Raw genomic sequence first — 15,233 nt, forward strand, 5'->3', positions numbered from 1 at the left:
GGATAATGAAAATAATTTAACCTAAAAAATTGCAAGGTTAAATCAGATTATTAGACCGACAATCTGGGAATTACAGAAAGTCGAGCTGCATTAAAGGAACACATGAGAGTAAAAAAAGTTAAGTTGGTGTGTAAGAAAAAACAAGTAAGTAAAGTTGAAAAGAAAAGAAAAGCAAAAGACATAATTCTAGAAGAGACAACTTAACTAGCAATAAGTTCAGTATGAGAGAGGATATGAAAGAATTGTTGGAAAAAGTGAGAATGAAGAATGAGAAAGTGCAACTTTAAGTATGTTACCTGGATATGATAGAAATGAATTAAGAAGAATTATTATTATTATTGTTCCGGGAAACTCCAAGGAGTCGACAGACTCATCGAGGGAGGCCCTAACATCATGTCTGGAACAACTATTCAACATTCACACAGTATCTATCACATCTTGCCTTGAACTCATTCACGGTCATAGCACCCACAACAGACTCTGGAAGCTTATTCCACTCATTCACCACTCTCCAAGTAAAAAACACAGCTCTAACACCCTTGTCAACCACGCTCTTGCCCAGCTTCCATGCATGGCCCCTAGTCCTCCCACCATCATATTTTCAAAAATATCTTCTGGATCAATCTTATAAAAACCCTTCAGTAATTTGAATGTCTCAATCATATCACCCCTCCTTCATCTATCGTCCGATTTCTGCAACCCACAAATCCTCAACCTATTCTCATAAGGTTCATTCCACAGACCTGCTATCATCTTGGTCACTCGTCTCTGGACCCTCTCCACTTCCTCCCCATCACAAAGAAACCCTGGTGCCCATAACTGGGCACAGAAGTCCAGATGGGGTCTTATCAAGGCTCGATACAGAGGAACAACAACTTGTTTGTCTCTGCATGTTAAAGTATTTTTCAGAAGCCAAGTGATTTGGTGAGCTGTTTTAGTCACTTTTGCAATGTGCCCCCTAAACTTCAACTCCCTATCCACCAGCACTCCCAAATCCCTGGCCTCATCAATCTCCTGGAGTACGGTTCCACCAATGCGATATACTGCTGCTGTTCTTTTCACCCCAAAGTGCATAACCTTACACTTTGCCACATTAAACTGACATCCATTTTTCCTAGCCCAGTCCTCCAAACTATCCAAATCATCCTGTAAAATTTTGACATCCTGTGCACTCACAATTGCTCTACCCAACTTTGTATCATCAGCAAACAAGTGAACACTTTCTCTCAAATCCTTTCCAATATCATTGATGAACAAATTGAAAAGCAGTGGTCCAAGAACAGAGCCCTGCGGCACTCCACTAGTCACAAGACGTCTTTTAGACTCCACTCCTGAATAAACCACTCTCTGGTATCTCTCCTTCAACCACCCTCCTATCCATCTTACCAACCCTATATCTATCCCCATCTGCTCCAGTTTACTGATTAGGGTTCCATGTGGTATCCTGTCAAAGGCCTTGGCAAGGTCCAGTAGTATCACTGTAAACCCATTACCCCTATCCAGTTCAGCCGTCACTGTGTTATAAAACGTGAGCAAGTTACTGAGGCATGATCCACCCTTCACAAAACCATGTTGTCCCCCATACAATATCCCATTTTCATCTATCCAATCCTGTATTCTTTTCCTGACTAATTTCTTTAAGACCTTGACAATGATTCCTGATATGTTAATAGGTCGGTAATTTACAACAGCAGTCTTGGAACCACCTTTATGCAGTGGAACTATTTTCCCCTCCTTCCACCCGCTTGGGACTAACCCAGACCCGAGACTCAAATTAAACAAAATGGTCAAGGGTACTGACAATTCTTTAGCTGCTTCTCGTACTACACGAGCTGGTATACCATCCAATCCCACAGATGCATTGACATTGAGGTTCTGCAATAGACTACTCACCTCCACTTCATTCACTACAATTCCCGTATAATCTACTGGTTTATTATTTGTTTCTGTAATGTCACCACCTGGATGATATATTCTTGCAAAGTGCTCACTCAGTAACTCAGCTATCTCAACTGATTCAGTTACCTCCCTACCATCGGCATTCTTTAATGATAGCAAACGATTCGATAGGCAGGCTGTGTGGAAGGAATGGATGCAAGTTTTTGGAGTGGGAAATGAGTCTCAGGAAAGAATGATAGAATTTATATAAGAGGTGATAGATCTTGAATGAGGACCTTTTCATCAAAAGGATCATTCATTTGTGATTTAACAAGAATACAATTCTGACCAAGAAATACTTGTACTATTAGTGAAGAAAACAAATTATAAAAAGAGAACATATCTGAATTACCTTAAAGTAATAAGGAGGAGAAATTTGTCTGTCTAAATAGAAATTTTGTTGTTTAAAAGCATTAGTGATTAAAATATACTCTATGCAAAATGTATGTCAAAATGCTAACAAAGGTCACGTGCGAGTTATCTACGATAGCATAATGCCCGAGAAAGCATGAATGCTTTCTCGGGCATTCATGGAAAGCGAATCGAACTCGCATTCTACGAAAAGAACGCTCATCAAGGAGAAGAATTGTGATGTGATAACGTGAGGGCGAATAGGAAGACGCCATCAGAAATTTCTGTAACCAAACGAGGGGGCAACGAAGGAGAATAAATGCGGGTTGACATGGGTTTCAGCCCCCAGTTTTTTCTGTTCCCGCTCTCATTCGGAGCTATGATGCTGACCAGTGGAAGGAAGCTCTACAATGACTGACGGCAGGCTTTTCCCCATTGCCTGACTGACTAGTATTGGACGAGCTGTATGCGAGATGACGCCGTCCACCAATTCGGGCCATCGGTAAAAGTTTTTACTGGGATGAGACAGCGGAGGGTTCCCTCTGGAAAGCGGTCAGGCTAACAACAGTGATCAGCAAAGTGCTGAAAATGGCTATACGTGACCCGCTGAAGCAGGTGGTAACGTATAGAAATTTCTTATTCAATCAACAATTACCTTTAGAGGAAAAGAGTGAACGAGAATTTAGTTGGAAAGGAAGATGAACAATTATTTAGAGAACTTTTGAGTGATTAATGTGCTTAGTGATTTGTTAGTTCCATTGGCCTGATAGTCTGAAGATTTAAGATTTTGTGTGAGACCTAATTAATGTGGAGGGGCCTATGTTGACAATTGAAGTAAGGAATTATGAACATGTATTTTATGCTAAGTATGTATTTAACCTAAGGATACAAGTTGTATGTTCATAAATTAGTGCTCTTTCATTGTTTGTCAATTGATTTAGTAATGATAACGTGATATGCTTTTGATATGTTTAAACTTATTTGTAAACTCTTTAGATTCTTAATAAACATGTTTTGCTATGTAAACCTGAGCATGAGACTAATTTTAACACTCAATTTGAACCTATGCATAAGGGAATTTTAGAGTAATAAGGCCATGACTGCAAGCTAAGATTTCTACAGATGCTTTAAACTTTAACAAGATTAGGTAGCTCTAGAACTCTGGGAGGTTTCTCTGAGGCAAGAATTCTGTCCTAGTACTCTGACTGGCCCAGCTCCAACAAACAAATTTTGTCAGAGTTCGAAAAGGAAACGATCTCAGAGAGATAGATTAGAGATCTCATTCTTAGTTGGCATACAAGGGAATAACAGAAGTATAGTTTATAAGAAAAATCAACAACATAACAGAGGGATGGTCTACACATGAATGTGTCTGGTTCAGGGATCTTGAGAAATTAATTGGTATGAGACCTGCAGAGAGTAAAGGGAAGTTAATTATGAAGGAAGGAATGATAAGACTGTGTTAATGAAATGGACATTATCATGCAAACTATAAGGAAAGAATGATTGTGTTCATCTTGTTCAGATTTATTAAGCATGTGCAAAGATTTTTAAGTTGTCTAATCAGGCAGACTACAGAGAAGAGTATTAAAAAAAAAAAGGCATGCAGGTAACTTATGTACATGGATGCTAGGAGTATAAGAAACAAAGAGGTATAGAGTATGTTGCCTTGATCAATGCACTGAAATCTTCAGATTGTAAGAATAGCGAGACCCGGCTCTCAGAGGCAGACATACTAACTGGTATCGAAGGATACAGTATTTTTAAGAAAGATAGATAGGTGAGGAGGGAGTTTACTGCTAATGATTTCAGACAACTTGCAACCAGTTCGAGTGGGGACTATGACTGCAATACCAGTAAGTTTTAAGCCATCTGGTTTGCGATGGAGTCTAACCAACCCAAATACATAGTGAGATGTTGTTACAGACCTAGTCATATCACTTGTTAGTGATGAAGAAATACATTAGCAAATAAAGATGGGTGGGAAATGAGTAATCATAATTGGGGACTTTAATTATCTGAGCATTGATTGGGTAGGCCATCTCTCTCTCTCTCGTTGATTGATTGGGTATAAACATAGAAAATAAATACCAGGAAGTTGGCAAAATATTCTGAAGGCTATTGAAAAGCTTAGAAATGGAGGAAAAAGTACTGTAAAAGGAATCAGAGATGATAAAGGTGACATGAAAACTGAGGATAAAGATATTCTAGATGTTTGGAATAATTACTTTTAAAGACAGCTAAATGAAAGAAGTGGTGTCAGCCTGATGGTAGAAAACTCCCAAGAGGAATGCGGTAAAGAATACTTATTCATACTTGAAGTAGAAAAAGTCATCAAAAACATGAAATGTGGAAAGGCAGCTAGGGTAAATGAAATTTGACCAGAAATGCTCAAATATGGAGGTATAAGTTTTACAGTGCCTACAGTGCATAAGTCAAAAGGCCCGGTTAGAGGATCGAATTCCAGATATTATTGGAGCACAGCTCTCATAATTCCCATCTATAAAAGGGAAATAAAATTGAATGCAAGAATTACAGAGGTATTTCCCTACTGAGTGTTCCTGGTAAGATTTATGCATATTTCTTGAGAAACAGCTAAGAAAAATTGTGAAAGGGAAGCTTGGTGAAGAACAAGCTGGATTCAGGCCAAATAGAGGTTGCTTGGATCAGACCTTCACTTTAATTAGTTGAGAAATCTTGGAAATATAACAAGGATTTGTATTTAAGTTTTGTTGATCTGGAAAAGGCAAATTAACAAGGTACCATGAGAAAAGCTCTTCAAAATGCTACACGTATATGGTGTAAATGGGACATTATATCAAGCAATACATAGTCTAAGATGTAAGTCGGCAGTTAAAATTGAAGGTAAAGGAAGATGGTTTGAAGTAAAATCAGGTGTGCAACAAGGGTGCACATTATCTCAACTGTTACTCATTATCTATATGAATCACATCGTGAAGGAAAGCGGTATTAAATCTGATATCAAAATTGGAGATTAATCTTAGCTCTTTACTTTATGCAGATGATGTTATACTTCTAAATCCATTACAAGTCTGCAAGATTCCCTGACTAAACTGAATAACTGTTGTAATAAATTTGGTATGAAAATCAGCAATAAAAGCCAAAGACAATGAAAATAGGCAGAAACATTGAAAACATCAACTGTATCCTGAATGGTAAACTATAAAACAAGGAAAACATTTCAGCATTAAGGCACAATGTTTAGTGAAAAGGGTAAATTAAATATGGAAATAGATAACAGAATGAATAAAGGTGGTATGGTAGGAAGTCAGCTGAATAAATGTATATGGAATAAGAAAAATTAGTTAAAACACTAAATTAGCTGTATACAAGACTGTGTTTAAACCAATTTTAACTTATGAATCTGAGAAATGGGTTAGAAATGAAACACTTCATCAAAGACTGGAGAACTCTGATATGAGAGTTCTCAGAAAGATTAATGAAGTGAAAATGGCATCAATGGCAGTGTCACATTAAAAATGAGAATATTAAGAAAGAACTTGCCATTGTTAGGTTGGGAATGGGAGAGGGAAAGCATAGCAAAAACAAGTTTTTTTTTGTCGGGTTGGCAGAGAAAAGACCCAGAGGAAGACCAAGATGTAGATAGATTGATACAGAAAAAAGTGCCCTAAAAGACACCAATATAAGATCTGATAATATTGGAATCTTGACAGAAGATTAATTTGGAGGAAAATTATTAAATGGAAGTTAATTGTGTAAATTTTTCATGTAGTACTATCATAATTATCCTGTACACCCTCTAATGGTACATATCAAGAATTTGATGATGACTGGGTACATGTGAAATCTCATGATAAAAATGAAACTGAATTTAGTGAGCTGTTGAAAGACAACTTCCTAAATCAGCAGGGTGTTAGATCTGATTATATTCCAGAGAAAATTTTAGTTAATTGCAGTTGGTGATACTGATCATGTAGTAATCACTTGGGAATAGGCTAAATTTATGAATGTTCCATTCAGAGGTTACATGCTGAACTACAAAGCAGGAAATTTTGACCACCTGAGGAGTATGCTTGGTTCGGTGCCATGATATCAGTTGGATGGGAAGGATATTGACAGTGTATGGGAAGCTTAAATCCTTAAAAATGATGGAATAACAGAATGTGTCCCTAGAGTTCAAGAATACGAACTCTAGGGACACATTCTGCGAATACGAACTCTAGGGACACTCTACGAACGAGGGTTGTTTGAAAAGTTTGGTAAATTTCCAATACAATGAACGACACAATTCGTTCATTCATACCAATGTCACAGCATGCATCATCTTTTTCATGACCCCTGTCAAAATTTTAGCCACGTGTGCAACGCATAGTTCTCATTTGGCAAACATTTAAAATGACAGTGTTTGCATTTTTCATAAAAATGGAGAAAGATGAGTTTCATGAAGTGATAAAACACTTTTATTTGAAGAAGTGGACAGCAGCGCATATCAAAGCCAAGTTAGATGCAGTTCATGGGGACTCTGCACCAGCATTAAAGACTATTTCTTTTTGGATAAATGACTTTAAACATGGTCGTAAGTCCATCGAAGATAAAGCGCACTCCAGATGCCCAACTGAGGTCACTATGAAGGAAATGATTGACAAAATCCATGGTATCATTATGGAAGACCACTGAATGAAAGTGCATGAGATTCCTGAGATTGTAGGCATCTCAACTGAATGGGCGTATAATATCCTACATGAAAAAGCTGTGTGTGCAATGGGTGCTGCGATTGTTAACTGTCAATCAAAAATGCATGCGAAAAGACATTTCAACGCAGTGTTTGGCGATGTTTAATCGCAATTCGCAGGATTTTTTGTGTTGATTCGTGACTGTAGACGAAACTTGGATCCACCACCACACAATTGAGTCCAAGCAGCAGTTAAAACAGTGGACAATGCCTAGTAAAAGAGCACCAAAAAAAAAGCGAAGACCGTTTTGTCAGCTGGGACGGTAATGACCACTGTTTTTTTGGGATTCCCAAGGAATTTTCATGGTAGACTATTTGGAAAAGGGTAACAATAACAGGAGTCTATTATGCTTCATTTTGGACAGTTTTAAAAGAAGAACTGAAGAAAAAAAGGCCAAGATTGGCACACAAAAAAAGTGCTCTTTCATCAAGACAATGTACCATCCCACACATCGGCCATCGCAATGACAAAATTGCATGAATTGAGGATTTAAATTGGTTCCATCCACCTTACTCTCCAGACTTGACCCACTGTGACTTCTTGTTCCCAAACTTAAAAATTTGGCTCGGTGAGAAAAAATTTTCTTCAAACGAAGATGTCATCAAGGCTGTCAATGATTATTTTGCACAATTTGACAAATCCTACTTTTCAGATGGGATGAAAAAATTGGAAACTCGCTGTACCAAATGTGTAGACCTTGATGGAGACTATGTTGAGAAATAAAGGTGATTTTTTTCCAAAAAAATGTATTTAACTTATTCCTTTTTTACCAAACGTTTCAAACAACCCTCGTAAATAGGTTTGGAATGAAAGGGATGTGTAATCTAATTAGTAAGAGATGTAAGAAAAATGATGTGGATGAAATACTGTGTGCATAAGGATGATGTCAGTTATGAAAATTATATGCAGTAAGCCAGAAGTCACAACTGTTGTATGGAAAAATAAGTGAGAATGAAAAGAAGTTGGCTCTGCAAGATAAACACAACTAAAAAGAATTCTATCGTTATACTGAAAGTAAATGAAAGAATAACTTCTGAATGTAAATGGTATGTGGGTGAGCAATGTAGAAGAGACTGATCAATTGATCAATAATTCTCTTCACCGAATGAAGAAACTCAGGTGCATGAGGAGGAGATACTACAACTGCTGCAAAAACTGAAAAAGATGCAATAAGGACTGATGGGATATCAGCACAAATGCTTAAAGTGTTCAGCTGCAGTGGCCATTTCTTTGACTAGGCTATACACTGAGTCTCAGAAAAGGAAAGATACCATAGGAGTGAAAATAATGTATGATAATTCCATTGCACAAGGGTGGTGCAAAAACTGATGTATCCAACTATTGATCTATTAGTATTTCTGGAGTGGTAGTGGTGAAGATTTTGGAAAAGTTGATTAGAGCTTACCTACAGAAATGGCTTGACAGAGAAACTATACTTTGCAGTTAACAACATGGGTTTAACTATGGGAAAGTCATGTTTGAGCAACTTGCTTACATTCTACAAAAATGTAACCATTGAGTTAAACAAGGGGGAATGAAAACACCATAATACTTTTGGATTTTGTTAAGACTTTTAATAGAATACAGCATGAAAGACTGAATTATAAAATATTGGCATGGATACGAGGGTGGCTGATTGACATGTAAAGAAGTGGTATATGGAGGATGCGAGTCTGCAAGATTTAAGATAACCAGTGGTGTGCCATAAGAATCAGTTCTCTTTGGTCCATTGTTATTCAGTCTATTACATTAATCACTTTGGAAAGGATGACATGTGACATATAGCTATTTGCACGAAGATTTCAAATTTCAAGATCTCAGAGGATAATGATGCTGAAATGAACTCTGACATGTAAAGATAAGGAAGTCATTTTGCCTCTTTACATAAGGCCTTGATAAGACCTGACTTGGACTATTACACACAGGTCTGGTGTTCTAGTTTCCAGTGGAGAGTGCACAAGGGAAAGAGTGAAAAATGATACCAGAATTGTGAAGACAGATTGAGAATTTGTAGACTGCTGACGCAAGCATGAGAAACATGGTTGATATGACTGAGACTTACAAACTTCTGAAAGAATTACACAGTATTTAAATAGATGTAATTTTTCATTTTATGGAGGGTGAGGAAACGGTGCAAGGGAATCTTTCGAAGTTGAGAACGAATGTTGTCAACAAAAGGATGTGGGCTAGATTTTTCTCTCAGAGTATTGTATGATTAGAATATGTTGCAACTGGATGTTGCGTGTGCAAATAGTGTGAATGAATTCAAGAACAGGTATGACAGTTGGTGCAAGTATGTAGTCTCTCTCTCAATGAGTCCCTGATTCCATTAATAATAATAACACTTTTATACAGCTAGTTTAGTGTTCTCACTAATTTCTCTCTTATTCCATATAAATTTATTCACCTGATTGCAGCTTATATCAGCTTATATGTAGAAAGTTTTTTTATCTTGGGTATGTTATATATTAAAGATACCAAGCAATTTTAAATAAAACTTGGTTTTAATCCTATTTCCGAAGTAAGCAAACAGATAAGTAAGTCAAGTTTGTGCCTGCACATAGTGCAAATGCAGGCAACTCGTGGTAAAGGTGGAATAAGCTTTGATCACTATCCTTGGTATTTACCCTTAATGCAAAGCACATCCCCTAATGGAGATGTATGATGCTATACATTAAAGGCAGGGGCCACTACCCAGACCGGTTTCGACCTTTATTGAGGTCTCATCAGTGGGAGCCAGGCTTAAGAAATGCCAAGGTTTAAATAATACTGAACTTATAAATTTTACCTAAACAAGTTGCCACAAGGTGCTTTGACCTTATTAATTAAAAATCTCAGGATGAGAGATAGACGTAGAAAGTTTTTTTACCTTGGGTATGTTATATATTAAAGATACCAAGCAATTTTAAATAAAACTTGGTTTTAATCCTATTTCCCAAGTAAGCAAACAGATAAGTAAGTCAAGTTTGTGCCTGCACATAGTGCAAATGCAGGCAACTCGTGGTAAAGATGGAATAAGCTTTGATCACTATCCTTGTTATTTACCCTCAATGCAAAGCACATCCCCTGGTCTGGGTAGTGGCCCCTGCCTTTAATGTATAGCATCATACATCTCTGGTAGGGGATGTACTTTGCATTAAGGGTAAATACCAAGGACAGTGATCAAAGCTTACTCCACCTTTACCACGAGTTGCCTGGACTTGCACTAAGTGCAGGCACAAACTTGACTTACTTGTCTGTTTGCTTACTTGGGAAATAGGATTAAAACCAAGTTTTATTTAAAATTTCTTGGTATCTTTAATATATATGAGCTTAGTTAATTCTATTTCCATATTTAATTTACCTTCTTCACTAAAAATTGCACTAAATATCTGACGTTTCTATAAGTTCTCCAGTTGATGTTTTCAGTATTTCTGCCTATTTTTATTTGCACTGTCATTTTAACGATGATTTTCATATCAAATTCATGACAGAAGTTATTCAATTTAGTTCAGAATCCTGCAGACTTGTGATGGATTTATTCAGAAGTATAACATCATCTGCATGAAGTAAAAAGCTAATACTGACATCTCTAATTCAAATGCATCTTAAGTTATTTTGCAATACCTCGTTCTTCTCATGACATTTCACTACTACCCAATAAATAGTCAGATAATTAAATTTGTCCACGATGATTATTTGTTTGGCACCCATCAGGTGGATTTGGAGATGCATTTCATTGCTGACTCTACCTCGCACCCAATAGCTTCAAACTCACGGCTGCATGGAAAATTGTGGCCGTAGATTTCTACCCTAACTGGATTCAAATCATCTATATAATAGCAGCACTTCCTCCTCTGCTATGTCCTCAAATTTTAATATATTTTGCTTTTTTGTAAACCAGTCCATTCTACTTTCTCATTTGTGGCCATTTTTCTTTCAGATCTGCAGCTAATTTTCTCATATCTGAAATGCTTGGAAATCTGTATTAAAAATACTTGAAATGTTCATAATTTTTACATAATGCCTAATTTTCTATTAAAGCAATGATCAGCAAACTGTTTACATATACTAATGGTTTAAGGGGAATATTTTCCCCTGGAAGGAAGATTTCTGTTCCTAAGTGCCTGCATTTTTATCTTATGGGCTCTGCTGATCCAACTAGAAAAAGCATGGCATTTTCATGTAACTAGATTACTGCTGCAGAAGCCTACAGAGAAAGTCTTCCACAAATAACCTTGTGCATTTTACATTTCACTGTGACAAAATTTAAGTTTTTAAGTGAACAGAATGAGCAACTGGAACAGATGTGAAAATGTTCACATTTTCATGGATTTTTGTGTAATATAATTTATTAGTATGCTATCAATAAATTTATGTCAACATTTTGCTGTAGTCATGGAAATTTTTTTCATATACAGATAAATATGTAGTGCATCATTAGCTTTTGGACACCAGTGCATAACTGCAGTAGTAACTCTATCTTGAGAAAAGTGACCATGCAGTCTTGTCTTATGGAGGTTGCTCAACATGTGGAAATTTTAGTCAAGAAAGGGTTTATGTGAAACTACAAAACTATTGATTATGACAAACTTAGGAGACAACTTGAAGCACTGCCACTGCATAAAAAACTAACTACATGGAATGGATATGGATGTCATTAGTGCACGGGAAGCAGTCAAGGATTGTTTGAGTGACAGTATCAAAGTGCATACCCAGGGTCAAGAGGATAAACCAAGTAGGGATTAAGTGGATGACTAGAAAATATAAAGTAGAAGCTGCAAAAAAATAAAGCATTTTGGAAGGAATATAAACAGCAAGGTGATCATTATGCTCATGAGCAATATAAAGCACAAGCAAAGGTAAGGAAGGCTAAATCAGATTTTGAGAGAAAATTAGCTAAGTAGGTCAAAGTAAATACAAAAGTTTTTTTCACTACACAGAATGAATGGAAAGATAACTTTACTCAGTTCTGATGGTAGGAAAGTGACAAAAGCAGAAGAAATAGTTCAGTTACTAAGTGATTACTTTGCAAAGGTATATCATCCAGGCTGTGATTTTGCAGCTACTGAGGTGATGACAGATTGATATGAGCACTGAGGTAGATGAACCGGAGGTACTCAGTATACTAAAAAATATCATTGTGAATAATGAAGTGAGTCTGGACAGTATGTATGCTTGTGTGCTACAAGAATGTTCAAGTCCCAACTCTGGGCAGGCTCCAAGGAAGTGGAAAGAGAGTAAGACAGTTTCATTACATAAAGGTGGCTCTTAGCAAATTACAGACCAATTAGTATCTCTGCAGTGGTGGTTGAAGTGTTGAAAAAAATTGATTAAAAAGTAAAATTCAGAATGGATGGATAGAAATATGATACTCTATAGGGAAAAGAATGGCCTTATAAAAGGTAGTAGGTTCTGCCTCAGTAATTTATTCACATTTTATAATAAGTTGACAGCAGAAATGAATAAAGGAAATGTTTATGCCATGATGCTGTTGGACTTTGCAAAGGTATTTGATAAAAATATTGCATGGAAACTATTACGTAAGTTGGAGCAAATGGGAATTGATATGAGGCTAGTGACATGGATAGGTGGCTGATAGACAAAAATCAGGTGTTGTGTGGTGGAGTGGAGTCAAGGCAAATGAGGGTGACTCGTGGAGTGATCCAGGGCTCTGAACTATTACTGTTACTCTTTATTTTGTACATTCATGATATAGCAGAAAATATGAAAGTGGAGATATTCAGTTGTTTGCAGATGATGCAAAATGGCTTTGGAAGCTAAAGAAACCCATAAGAATACTATCATGTCACAAGTAAAAGAAAGGATGAATGTGAAAAAATAACCACACCAAATGTTAATAGTATGTGGGTGGAAGACAGAGGAGATGAGGAACTAATGAGTGCCTATTTTGCTAAACAGTGAATAAACATATGGGAGGTCCATTCTGGTTATATCAACTTGACATATAGAATATGGAGCACAGTGCTACCTCTACACTGGACAAAAGAACTCAGATGTATGAGAGGATGTACTAGAGTTCTTGCATAATCTGAATGAGAATGCAGCAATAGGGACTGATGATAAAAGAGTTCATCTAAACTATCTGTGCATTTGCTCTGGCTGTATAATTTAAGTCTCAGCACACAGAAGATTCCACAGTAGTGGAAAGAAAGTATGATAATCCCATTGCACAAGAGTGGGGAAAAGAGCAAAGACAGATGTGTGTAATTCGATCTGTCAGTATATTTCGAGTGGTTGGGAATATTCTGAAAAAGATGGCAAGAGCTCACATATAGAATCCATACTTTGCAATGAAGGGTTTACTAAAGGAAGATCATGTTTGAATCTCTTGCTGACATTTTATAATAATGTTATGGTTAAAAAGCCTACTGGACTGAGTGAGCGTATTGACAAAGGCAGCCGAGTAGTTGATGAATTTGGATCAATTTATGACACAAATGATGATTCACCATATTCTGTTCTTTAAGACTGCTTTTAATTCTAGTTGCATGTGCTCTTATATCAATACAATAAGTAAATTATAAATAAGTTAATTTAAATGAGATGCAAGTATGATAACAGCACTTACTCATTATGACAACAACTTAGGTTATTTCAAACACCTATTTTTTTTTTTTAAACTAACAATCTGCATATGTATTAACTCAAAGGTTTACCTGAATTCTTGCCCTCACTACATCCAATGGATTTGTTATGGTAGCTACAGTCATACCACTCAGAGGTCCTGCTAAACAGTGTATAAACATATGGGAGGTCCATTCTGGGAATACAGAAGCTAAAGAATCTAAAAAAATAAAATAAATAGAGCTAAATTGTGCATTAAAAGCAGTGATATTCTGCTAACTGCAGTTTAACATTCATTAAAATGCATGTTAAATGTATGCAACTATATAATGTGCCACATATATGCCTCTGTAGCAAATATGTGGAATAATATTCAGTGCATTCCAGTCACTCACCATCATGAAAAAATATTTAGGTGACACTTTCATTGCTGATACACCTTTATGCAACTTATACAGATGATCCCATTTGTTTCCTCTCACCTCCATGATTACAATCCTGTGAAAGTTCTGTGTACATTTAGAAAGTTCCTCTATCCAAAAGACTCAGTTAAATAATCACTTTTCCTCCTGTATACCAACTTCTGTAATTGATATTTTTCAATCTATCCTCATACCTGACATTCCATTTCCTGATCCTAATGGTAAATCCTTGCTTCTTCATTATCATCAATTAAACTCTCATTTTTCAGAGAGTATTCCATAAAATAGGTACAGTTCCATTTTCTCATGGAACTAGCTCCAGTTTCATCCACCTTTTCATTGGTCTTTCCTTTGGTACACCTACTTCTATCACTGAGGATGATATACAACAGTCTAAGATTAACTTCATGATGCTGCCAAATTAAGTTGCCTCCTCTTCAGTTTTAACTAATGAGAAGCCTATGTTCATTTGCTAAATTGCAGATGTGGCAAAAATTGATGCTTTATGCAATGATGACAAGGATAAACTAAACTATTGTTATCACTAGAAACTGTTTGTATCGACCTCTCCATTAATGCTACATGACCTTCAAATACTATTTAAAAATTCATATTGCTAACCGAATCTTACATTATTATATGATGTATTTTGATTTTGACAATCAAATTTTTCTGAGTTGCAGGACTGAACACATGAGTATCTGGGAGAAAAAATCCTGTTTGCCTGCAGCAAAGACTGATGAACTTAGAAGCCAGATCAAATACAAGGGTGGTCTGAAAAGTTCTCAGCCTTGACCATAGACGGCAACACTATCGGCAAGATTTTTTTTTTCTAAGTTGGTGCGTCTGTCATAAGCATCCATGTAAAATTGCAAGTCATTCTACCAAGTAGTTTGTTTTATACAGCTGTTTGAAGCAAAAGTGTTGTCTGTATCCCTTGAAATGGATAAAATTGAGTACAGTGTGGTTATAAAATTCTTTGTAAAAGAAAGTTTACCAGCAAAAGAAATTAGTTCAAAGTTCATAAAAGTTTATGGGCACACTTCTCCTTCGTTTTTGAATTAAGAAATGGGCTGCTGAGTTTAAACGTGCTTATTTGACGTCCAAAAAATGTAACAACACCAGAAATCATTGATCAACTGCATGATATGGTATTGGAAGACCGGGAGTCAAAGTGCGTGAAATTGCTGAGACTAAGCAGTTCAAAAAAACATGTAGGATATATTTTGCATGAAGAATT

The 15,233-nt window shown here is 36.5% G+C and overlaps 1 protein-coding gene across 2 annotated transcripts in view; it reads right to left on the minus strand.

The window, feature by feature from the left end:
- The window catches only part of LOC150101169 (solute carrier family 25 member 44), an 80,556-nt gene that overhangs the window by 15,632 nt on the left and 49,691 nt on the right, over nucleotides 1-15,233 (minus strand). For both annotated transcript variants that reach the window (XM_090401778.1, XM_090401779.1), the window contains exon 3: nucleotides 13,664-13,791. In XM_090401778.1, the coding sequence (XP_090257904.1) occupies nucleotides 13,664-13,791 (128 nt within the window). The remainder of the gene's footprint in view (nucleotides 1-13,663; nucleotides 13,792-15,233) is intronic.

This window comes from Typopeltis vanoorti, chromosome 12 (genome assembly GCF_054136105.1).
Source record: "Typopeltis vanoorti isolate ZY-2024b chromosome 12, IOZ_Tvanoo_1.0, whole genome shotgun sequence".
Lineage (NCBI taxonomy): Eukaryota > Metazoa > Arthropoda > Arachnida > Uropygi > Thelyphonidae > Typopeltis > Typopeltis vanoorti.